The sequence below is a fragment of the Numida meleagris genome, chromosome 9, assembly GCF_002078875.1.
Source record: "Numida meleagris isolate 19003 breed g44 Domestic line chromosome 9, NumMel1.0, whole genome shotgun sequence".
NCBI classification, from domain to species: domain Eukaryota; kingdom Metazoa; phylum Chordata; class Aves; order Galliformes; family Numididae; genus Numida; species Numida meleagris.
In genome coordinates, this window is record NC_034417.1 from 6343313 (window position 1) to 6355070 (window position 11758).

General features: G+C 40.8%; 1 protein-coding gene across 1 annotated transcript in view; it reads right to left on the reverse strand.

Annotated features, from left to right (window-relative positions):
- The window catches only part of MINDY2 (MINDY lysine 48 deubiquitinase 2), a 36454-nt gene extending 24937 nt beyond the window's left edge, over positions 1–11517 (reverse strand). Inside the window, exons 1-3 of the mRNA XM_021407776.1 lie at positions 11340–11517; positions 3557–3614; positions 510–574 (exon numbers count right to left, since the gene is read on the reverse strand). Coding sequence (XP_021263451.1) covers positions 510–574; positions 3557–3614; positions 11340–11366 — 150 coding nt within the window. The 5' untranslated portion in view covers positions 11367–11517. The remainder of the gene's footprint in view (positions 1–509; positions 575–3556; positions 3615–11339) is intronic.

Genomic DNA, 11758 nt, shown 5'->3' on the forward strand with positions numbered 1-11758 from the left:
ATTTTCACTAGCAAAGAACAAGAGCCTGCATACTGCACTCATAGAAATTTGCACCAGTGAGAAGAATATCGCTTCTTACAAATTGAATCAACCTCATTTTCTTCCATCACCACTTAAAAACAGGTCTCTCATTTTGTCTCTATCTTGAGTTACAGTCTAGCAGAGATCACAGAATGCAGTGTGCTGGAGAATGCAAAATAGAAGACTTCAAAGACCAGCCACTCCATCACACACTTTCATGTGTATTTCCATGTTATTTGTCTTCAATAGGAACAAGATTCTTTCATTACACTCATTGCAAGCAAAAAAAAAAAACAACAACAACAACAATTTGTGTGTTAAGACTGCAAATTTTTCTTCACTACTAGGAAATACTTATAACTAATACTCTACATCAAGCCTATAGAATAGGGAAAAGTACTAACAATGGTTTGAAACAAATTGATAAGCCTCAGGTGAGGAAAAAAGAAGCAGACATAAGCAACTGTATTTTAGGAGTAGCTTCTTACCTGCTCATAATTTAAACGCTGAATTTCAGATATCTCTTTGGGTTTTGCATCAAGAATATAATCTCCTAAAAAAGGAAAAATAAAATCAAGTTTATTCAAAATTTCTATGAATATTTATGACTGAAACTAACTGATCATAAATATATATATTTTTTCCATTGAGTGGGATGCCACTGTTTTATAGCCTGAATTGTAAGTAAAGAGTAAAATATAAAAATATTAAAAAAAGTAAGGTCATATATTGGCAATTACAATTCAAATGACAAGTGTAATGACTAAAACAGTATTCCATAATCACTTTGACTATCATGCCAGTCTCCTAATTATTCAGAAATTTACGTTCCCTCTGCGCCTCAACTTAAAAATATGAATTCAAACTGTTCACAAAAAGATATGTAATTGCATAATACAATTTAAAAAACACAACCACTCATCCTGCCTAATACTACAAACATTTTGGTGTATGTTTCCATACACTAGTAACTGTGAAAAGCTTGTATTCCACTTGTGTTTACAACCTGAAGGTTATTAATCAGTTAAAGACACCAAGGTTCAAGAATTAGAAAGTTTTTAGTGACTACTCTCCATAAACTGCCTCACTCAAAATGTTCAGATATTATTTCCATGCTTTTTGGTTTTATTCCCTTTCTCCATTCCTAAGAGCTATTTTTGTAAGCAAAGAAGTTCTACCTACAGGATTTATTAAAAATATCATTACAGAGAAAATTATGCTGGGACTTATTGAAAAACACCTGAAGGACAACGCAGTCATTGGTCACAGCCAATATGGATTCATAAGGGGAAGGTCCTGTTCAATTAAGTTGATTTCCTTTTATGACAACTTCACCTATCTCATTGGTCAAGGGAAATCAGTTGATGTTATCTTTTTGGATTTCAGAAAAGCTTTTGATACTGTTTCTCACAGCATCCTTCTAGACAGAATATCCAGCTCAACAAAAACATTATGCGATAGGCGAGCAATTGGCTGACTAGTCAGGCCCAAAGGGTTATAGCAAATGGGATTACATTAGGCTAGCAGATAGTCACTACTGCAGCTCTCTCGGGCTCTGTGTTAGGACCAGTTCTCTTCAATATTTTCATAAATGACTTGGATGTAAGACGAGAAGGTGCTTTCAGCAAGTCTGCTGATAATACTAAGCTGGGAAGAGCTGTTGACTCCATCAAGGGTGGAGAGGCCATACAGAGAGATCTAGACAAATTAGAGAGCTGGGCAACCACCAACTACAAGAAGTTTAACAAGTGCCAGATTCTGCACCTCAGTGGGGGCAGCCCTGGCTACACATACACACTGGGGGATGAGATGCTGGAAAGCAGCCCCACTGACAAGGGATCTGGGGTTCCTAGTCAACAGCAAGTTGAACATGAGTCAACAGCAAGCCCTGGCAGCCAAGAGGGCCAACCATATGCTAGGGTGCATTAAGCACGGCATTGCAAGCCCATTGAGGGAAGTGACTGAACTGCTCCACACTGCACTGGTGCAGCCTCACCTGGAGTACTGTGTGTAGATATGGGCACCACAGTACAAAAAAGGACAAACTATTAGAGAGCATCCAAAGGAGGGCTACAAGGATGGTGAAGGGTCTAGAGGGGAAGATGTATGAGGAGCAGCTGAATTTCCTTGGTTTGTTCAGCCTAAAGAAGAGGAGACTGAGGGGAGAGCCTACAGCTCCTCATGAGAGGGAGCAGAAAGACAGGCACTGATCTCTGGTGACAGCAATAAGACCCAAGGGAATGACATGAAGCTGTGACAGGCAAGGGTAAGCATGGATATCAGGAAAAGGTTCTTCACTAGGAGGGCAGTAAGGCACTGGAAGAGGCTACCCAGGGAAGTGGTCACGACACTGAGCTTGCCAGAGCTCAAGAAGCATCTGGACAACGCTCTCAGACATATGGTCTCATTTTTGGGTGCTCCCATGCGGAGCCAGGAGTTGGACTCACTGATTCTTATTGGTCCCTTCCAACTCAGGATATTCCATGATTATAGGCTTCCTAATTTATCACATCTTAAAATTGCTCCAAATGGTAGAAGGGCTTTTTTAATTGTTATCATTTCTTTTTATGCTATAGAAGAACTAACAGGCAACAGCCAATCATGTTGACTGAACAGGAACCTCAAGCATTTGAGACATTGATTTTGAAATTTGAATAAGATAATTCCAGAAGGTAATATACGACTTCAAAACACAAGACACTTCAAGATACATGTTTAGCCAACTGTGATTAGGCAGTGAGTTCAGACAGCATTACTCTATCAATATAACTCAAGTGTTTAGACATAGGCAAAGGCACTTCTTAATTTTTCAAAAAAAAAAAACCCATACATAATTAACTTTTTCTCTGACGTTGAAAGATTCAGTGATATATTTTTGAAAAGAACAAGCTACTTTCTTTACAAACAAAAAACTTGCTATATTTTCCTTCTTTTTCTCTTGCATAAAAGAAACAAACCTAGTTAGCGCATTAAGCTCAAACATTTTACATTTGTTAGGCTACAAAGAGCTGTGGTGCATATAGCTAGAATAACTGGCAAATGCACTTTTAACATCTGGACCACTATGAATTGTTGAGGTTACAGACTTGTCAGATGGAAACAGCTGCAGTTTTGCTGCAGACTGAATCTGGTAATGGAACGATGCCCACAAAGGAGAGACCCAGTCACCATGACAACTAAATTCATTTTTCATGTTATTTTAATTGGGTCATACTATCAAGGATTAACATTACTGCTGACAATTAAAGGCACAACTAACTTACTCCGTTATACGGTTAAGCTTAAATCTACCAGCATGCTGGTATACTAAGCCACATCAACTGTACAACTAGGCTAATAACTCTGGAAAATGGTACATAAGACATTTTAAAGCTTCTGAAGAAACACATGAGTTACTGAACACCAAGAGTAGTTTTCTTTAGATACACATTCAAGTAAAGCTGAGTAAAGAATGTCAGTAAAAAATTAAGAGTCCTAACACTCAATAATAAGCATAACATGCAACAGAAAGCTACGGCAAAAACTAATCACTAACCTAGATATTCCATCAGCTGTTCAGCTGTTATGATTTCCATCATTGGAGGCAGTTTAACCTGTGAAAGCAGAAGTATATTCTCTGTAAGATTTCAAAACAGTGCAATGTAGAACTTATTAACAAAGACTTTTTAGCCTGAAGTCTTCTGATCACATTTGGCTCGCTTATTTTTAAAAGCATTAGCCTACCAGGACTTCATTAAATAACAGCTAAGAAAAGAGAAAAAACACTTCAGTATTTAGAGAAAACATATTTGCACAGTCCTTTCTTTCACTTCCAAATTGGTGCCTAGTGTTCCCTCCTCTCACCAAAACCTTCCACCAGCAATCCCTCAACCTCATGGGAGTTTGCACTGCTCACTGTACTAGCTCAGCTGAAAGCACCCACGACGAACAGACTGAGAACTGTGGCCACACTTAGTTAAGAAAGACACTTCTTTATATGTCTTAAGTAGTCTCAACTTGAAAGTTCCGACGAACAGACAAGAAGCTGCAGAAAATCCAGTGGCAGCAGTTGCTGGAACAAGAAAGACAAGGTTCATGCAAGCTTGAGAAAATGACCTCCCAAACTCTCATCCCATGCTCATACTTCGAAGGTTTGATTTCTCCAATACAGAGGAGACCAAGACCACGCAACTCGGTAGCTGAAGCTTCCGTTCTCCCTTGATCCATTCTTGTCACCATCACAGGCTAACCACCCCGGCAGCAGCTAGGACCAAGCGCTTCTGAGATACTCATCTCATCCATCCGGCATCCTGGTTAAATGCTTTGGTTGCTCACTGCCATTTACATATCTCCCTGCAGTAGTAGCCCAAGAACAGACACACACAAAGCCATGCATACTGATATTGGCAAGAGTAACGTCAGAGTCTTCAGTCTTGTTTTGGGTTGTTTGTTTTTTTTAATTAATTTTCACTATTTTTTTTAACTCTTCAGTTTTTAATCTTCCCATCCTCTCCTCAGCATCTTACTAGAGAAAGTCAAGAAAATCTGGTATTTATTTCAAGTACTAGGAATTATTTCAAAAAGAAATTCCTCAACTCTGGCCACTATTCTCCAGAAAGAAGTACACAGTACTTGCAAACATCTGGGGAAGAAAGGAAATGAAAGGACAAACACGGAAGGCAAGGGAATTAAAGATTAGGGAGTTATAAATTGTTAGTAAAGCAGGAAATTAGTGAAGCATAACTCCGCAAGAAAGAAGGCTTAATTAATTCTGCTACTTGAAAAAAACTTAAAATGATATGAATTAAACAAGAAGAAAAGTCAGTCATGCATTCACAGGCACATGAATTTTTGAAAACATCTTATAAATGAGAAACAACCGACCGTAACTTACAAAATGCCTTAACCTCTTCCCCAAACTTTCCTAAGTTTAACTAATATTCTGTAGGCTAAAGGCTTACAGAATCTTTGAACCTGCTCATAACATTCATATTGAGTGTGCATATAAATACAGAACATTGTGCCGTGTTGATAACAGGACTAAAGATTTAAGAACCTGATTTGTACACACCCTGCTCTGTAAAGGCAGCATTTAAGCCTGAGCAACCACTGGCTCTGCATGCTGCCGAGCCAGACAGAGCTGGGCTGGCTCACTGCTGCATGTCTAACAGTGCAGAACGGAACTACTTGAACTACCTACGCCCAAAATGGCTCTGGCACTGCGAACAGTACAGTTGTATCTGCATCACAGGCAGAAAAATCAGCATGCTACCTCAGCTATTAGTAGGATTAACACGATGATTCCTTCAAGACTGAGGCTAGCTTTTTTGACTGTTTTTATAAATATAGATGTCAACTTGGGGATTTCTGCTCTGCACCACTTTGAGGAATCAAGAAGCATGCCTCCATTACCAACAGCAACTATAAAACATAATGACATGGTTTGCCTTTAAGTTCCGCGTATTTGTGGCATAAGTATATTTATGTTTCATACTTCATTGATTAAATGAGGTATCTGTAATATTAGTTTATAAATCTTGATTTTCTCTCAAACAGTAGCGGTCAGCAATTCATTTTTTACTGAAGAACCAAATTAAAGTAATTTTACTCATATCTGTAAAATTTCCCATCATCAGATGGTTTAACAAGCTAAATCTCAACATTAACTGCTTAATTAAATGCTAAGCAAAGCATTCACAGCATTAATTTTAGACTTGGCATATTTCATGGGACCTCCATCAAACCTCTACAGTGGGCTAAGGGGGTTCCAACATGGTCAGAAGTACTTTGGAACAGAACTAATTTGATATACAGAAAACATGACATTGCAAACTGCTCAGTGCTTCAGTGAGCATTCTTAAGCTATAGGAAACATATCAAAAGGAGGAAAAAGGGAAAAAAAAAGGACACCTTTAAACTTCAGGGGGAAAAGAAAAAAATCACATTGAATCAGTCACTCTACACATAAATCAGTAGAAGAAAACAACAATAGATAAAGCTGTTGTCCAAAATAATCTTTTAATCTGAAAGATGGAAAATTTACCAATAGGTTCCAAAGCTTCATTGCTAGAGTAGCCACGTTTTACGAAAAAAGCACTTCCTCAGCTCCCACCCATTTCCTGTACTCTTCTACTGCTGTTTCCTTGTCTTTCTCCCCAGCTTTTCATCCTAACACTAGCTAGTTTTCTATTTTCCCTCCCATTTTCCAGAGCGGGAAACTAAATCTTTATTACCCTGCGATGTGAGGTACAGTTGAGTCACCTTTGTAATTAAAAAGCAGTTGATAAATAAATTTCCATACTGAAGAGCTAGTCTGACAAAGCCTTTGCAGCTTCTGTGCATCAGACGATGATGGGAAAATTAAATTGTACCTTCAGATAATCTCCACTGTATTCTCCCAACTCTTCAGAAGGGCTTTAAAAATTAAGTGATATAGTCCTGTACTGAAACTAACGCTTCCAGAAAAGTTAGTGTTTGTGTATAGAGAAAGGGAGCATAAACATTTCTAATGGCTTATTAGTTATAGTTACACAGAATCACAGGGGTTGGAAGGGACCTAACCCACATTCCCTAGAGAAGGTAAACGGTAAAGCATCCAGGCACTTATTTGCTGCTCCTCTGAATTCAGTGTTTGGGAAGAGGTAAGCATAGCTTCAACCTGCCCCAGCAAAGACAATTCATATTTCTCACAGACACACAGACTCATAGAATATCCTGAGTTGGAAAGGACCCAAAAGGATCATCGAGTCCAGCTCCCGCCTCCACACAGGACCACCCACCTCTTGCCTTGCAGGAAAAGCTTCACAGACTTATCACAATACCCTGATAACTTTTGCTGTCACTCGATAATTTTAATATCTTCCCTCTCAATCAGGTTTCCTTCAGTCCCTTCGAACAGGCTTCCTGTTCTGGAAAACACACAATTATAGGGCCATTGATTTGTAAGCTCAACTCATCTCACAGATGCAGGGAGGAAGGCTGCCAAGGCCTCTGCTGAGCACTCATCAGAAGCTCACTGGCATCTTGTCTTTGGAAGCTGAGTTCATATGAGCAATCTGTGCAAATTCTGGCCAGAAGGAGGTTCAGCTCAGTAAAAAGAAAAAGCAGATCATGTGCATAGGGCCAATGCCAGATGTCAAACTAGGTGTTACCACCGTGGACTCCAACAAGCCAAATGGGTATCAGCGGGAGCATACTGCACTGAGCTACTCTGAAAAACAGGCCATTTTATAAGAACCTCAGACAGAACATTTCCAGCAAGAAATTTTTTACTCTACCTGTTCCTGCACCTCAGTTTGGATATATCTAAGCATAAATGGTTATATAACATTTACTTACGTAACTGTTAGTCATCTAAACAGGTCGTTCATAGAGTTCTTAGTTAACAAAATTTTAGAAGAACTATGCACATAAGGAACATCATTCCCAAAACCTTCCCTTTGTTGAGAAGGCTGTGATCTGCAGAACTTTGAAAGATACTGGTAATGTACAGTACTGGAACTATTCTCCGACACAAAGACCTGTAACTAGAAGATATTCCACATGTATCACTTTCCAAGGCTTCAGTAATAGTACTATTAATTATATTTGTATTAAAATGTTTTCCCTTAGGCTTATTTTATATTCCAAAATGATTTGTGTCCTCTTTTCTCTGGATATTTCAGGTAAGTATTTTCTGTGCACATCCTACCTGAGGAACGCGGAGCAGACTTCCACTGCACATTCACTAAGCTTTTAGCAACTGAAGATCACCATACAGTAGATTTTAAGAACACAGAATTGCAGTTTAATGTAATTTCAGGAGGTATCAGAAAGCAATGAGTGGACTACACCTAACAAATGCCACAAAAGGAGTCTCAGAAAAGGAGGTGTTGCATTGCAAAGTGGAAGCACATAGCAAGCTGGAGCTGTGAAGAAAAACTGTGCAGTCTGCAGACTGAAGCAAGCTGGGAGACTGTACTCAGAGTTGCTCTACACCCGAAAACCCATGCTTCTATATACATTTTGAACTTTTTATTTCAATATTCTACTCCTGTTTTCATCTCTATCACAGAAGCCTAAATTATTACCACACTGCTTTGTACAACAGCTAGTTTTCCACCTTGCTATCATACTGCTTTCGGTTACTTTTGATTCAGATTCATTAATAACTCCTCGGCTCTATCTCCTAAAGGCTCTACAGGCAGCCTCCAGAGAGAAAAGAAAAACAATCATTTCATAATTTTAACATTTGAAAGTACAGCTTGTACTATCTACACCGCAGATCCGTATGGCCAGACTCCCTCAAAAGCAGTGGATATGAGAGGTAGCAATTCTACTGCAAGTGTAGTTCCAAAAATCTGGTTCTATTTAAAAGTTATTGAACAATCCCAGCGTGTGCTACTATTTCAGAATTTCCAAGAATTCACTCATTGCCAAGTCTCACAGGTAACAACATACAGGTGCCATACACTTAAAGAATCAATTATTTTGAAGTAGTCTTTATACTTATATCATTAAATGAGGATGTTAAATCATCTCAAAAATACCTCCCAAAGACACAGTAAAAACTGAATAATTACTAAGAACCTTGCTCATTTAATGAACAAGATCTTCAAATTCACTAGGAAGAATTACTTTGAATGTGCAACACACTTGCTTCAAGTACAAGAGATCTTCCTGTGTTCAGTTACTGAGACTGTTTAGGCACAGTATTAAACTACCTATAGCCCTCACTAAGAGCGACTGACAAAAAACCGTTTCTGAGGGCAACTGGAACACACAAACAGGAGATCACAAAGCTGTTAGCATATTTAAAATGATATTCTAGTGCAGAGGTAAGCAGCTTGCATTTTGAGGAGCTGAAGCACCTGAAAAAGTGAGTTCTCCCTAATATATCCAAGCATTTCAGGTTTTTAAGGCACAAATGTTTCCATGATTATGGCTTAGACTATTAAGAAATAAATGCCAATTTCAGTTCTAAACAAACTGACTACATGCAAATCAACACAAACAATGTGAATACAGCTTTCACTATTGCACAAGCACAACTAGTACACTTAGCGATGGATCTCACTCCCATTCTGGGATATGCAAAGCATGTAATTGGACATCCAATTTGAAGTATTCATAATAACCTAAAAACCAGTACTGTAATCATAACATCTCTCAGCTCTGAGCACTCACATGTATAATCTGAGTTTATATGAGACTTTTAGTCATCCTATAGGAAAATACAAACTCAGCTGTGTCAGGATGGAGTTTTGAAAAGGAAGGCAGGCAGCAAACACAAGGAAGAGGTACCAAAATGAAACTCTCTACCTTGCTATTCTCTATTCAAGCTTGATTTCCCCTCCTTCCCCTCTTCTCCTTTTTATTACAGTCTTTTTCCTTGGCCAAGCAGCTCCTCTCACCTGCCACATGCTCTGGTATTCTTACTCTGCTTTTATCTATTTTTGGCTCCAGGTTTGCTCCCTCATTCCTAAATTATGATTACATGACCCAATCCAGTGTTCATTTTGGTTCAGGAGAAGTGAGAGCAATGTGGAAGCCCATCGTCAGCCTTGGTGCATAACTGGCAACTGACAGTGATGCACAGGTGAGCTGCCAAAAAACTTGCCACTCCAAACCCTGGAGTGGTTCTTGACTATAAACTGGGGAAAAGAAAGGATAATTTGGAGAGGCCCTAAATAAGAGAACCAATTATAAGCAGGGGCAATATAGAACCAACTAACAAGAAAATCCTAAAGTACATAAATAGTCACACATTGGCAGCTTCAGCTACAATGGAGAACTGGTGGCTGTCCTCGAGTCATATAAATTCTGCTGAGATTTTACATAAACAGAATTACAGAAAACCCTTTCTATAATCCTAGCAACAAGAAACGTAAGGGCACTCCAATGAGGCTTTTTCATTTCCACCAATTCACACAATTTGATGCCACATTCATTCCTGCTAACATAACATTTGATCAAAGCAGAATGTCAGACAAAATTCTGGATGGAAGGCGGTAGAAGAAAGTAATTATTTATTTATGGAAGGAAAGGAAGAACACTCCTCTCAACAATTAAGAGCATACAACAAGGACGGTGCTGTCCCATTTATATCCTTTCATTAAATGAACACTTAAAAAGATAAATCCTGGGACCAGCCACATCTTCTAAAACACCACCACAAAGAATGATGCTGAACCAGTTCTTCAAGGCCTCGCACTCATCTCTATACATTAAAGAGGAAGCCTAAAAAGAAAAGATTAAATACTAAAGTCTACAAAGACCTTTACATCCTCCTGAGGTAGGCAAAACCTACATAAGACAACATTTTAGAGCCACCCACAACTGCCCTGTACTGCTTTCAGCAAGGTCTCAATAGCTACCTCATGGAACCCACAGCTTTCCTCCTGATCCACGAGCTATTCTGCTCAGGAAGGTGTACAGAGCCGAAAAGCCCCAGCCAACATTTATCTTCTGAAAGACTACGTCTGTGAACAAACGCCTTCTTATAGGAAAAAGGTCAAAACGAAAATACTACTATACTACCTGTTACATCTGTGAAAAGCCTCCAACCATTACAAGATCGTATTTCTTTCCCTTGATCCTATACGTACAAAATACTCTCACAAAGCTTCCCTATTCTGAGGTCTCATCACCTCATCCCAATCCTTCAGGGTTGCATTACCAGCACTTCTTGAGACCCCACTTCCCTGTTTTGCAAGGCACACAGCATGACAGCTCTTCTCCAGCGGTACTCCTCTTACATAAACATTAATAGCCACAATATGCCTTATACATGAGTTATTTATTTTAAAGATTTAGAAGTTATAAAGGAATCACTCTAAGACTACAGGAAGTCATATGCACAATGAGTATCAGACCACAAGAACTCCCAGGCCCCACAGCAAGGCTTGGGCACAGCCTGATTCACTCATCATCACCTCTGTCACACAACTCCACAGATGGATCCCTCTTATTCAGCAAGTTATTTGTGCCGATTCACGTTTTGGAAAAATCTGCATACGCTTCACTTCAACATTAATCTATTTTCCGAAAGCATCGCTTAAGTTTCTAGTGTAATAAACAAAAGCTTTCTCTAGAAACCTAAACGCATCTGCAAAAAAAAAGCAAAGTTCAGAAAAGCGGCACCTAAAACTTTGATTATTATAGCAATGCGACGAAGAGAGTCCGTACGCGACAGCAGCGCGCGAGTAGCACGTTAGCGGCAGACAGCACGCCCTTACTGATGCTGCAGGCCCTCTACGCGCTGAGCAGCAGCCCGCCCCGCTCCCCGCAGCACACGGCCGCAGGTGCCCCGGCCACCGCCCCGCAGGCCCCGGCCCTCCCGCCCCGCGATGGCGCCGTACCTTCCAGGCCAGCAGCAGCACGTTCATGATGGCCAGCAAGGGGCAGGGGCCGTTCTCGTTCTGGGTGATGACGGGCGTGTTCTCCTCCTTCCAGCGCACCCACTTGATGTGGTACACCGACTGCCCCGGGAAGCGCTCCTTAGAGGCGGCGAGAAGCTGCGCGCCCGCGGCGGGCCCGTCCGCATCGGGCTCCGGGGCCGGCACCCCCGGGGCGGCCTCCGCCGCCTCCTCGGCGTCGCTGTTAAGCTCGGAGCTGCTGGGGCAGCAGGAGTGCAGGTTGGAGAACGACTCCAGAGAGTCCAGGCTGTGGGACTCCTCCCCCGGGGGGCTGGCGGCCCCGCTGCTCCCGGAGCCGGCCCCCGCCGTGCCGCTCTCCGAGCCCGGCGCCGCCTCGGGGCTCTCCGGCAGCGCCGGCCCCG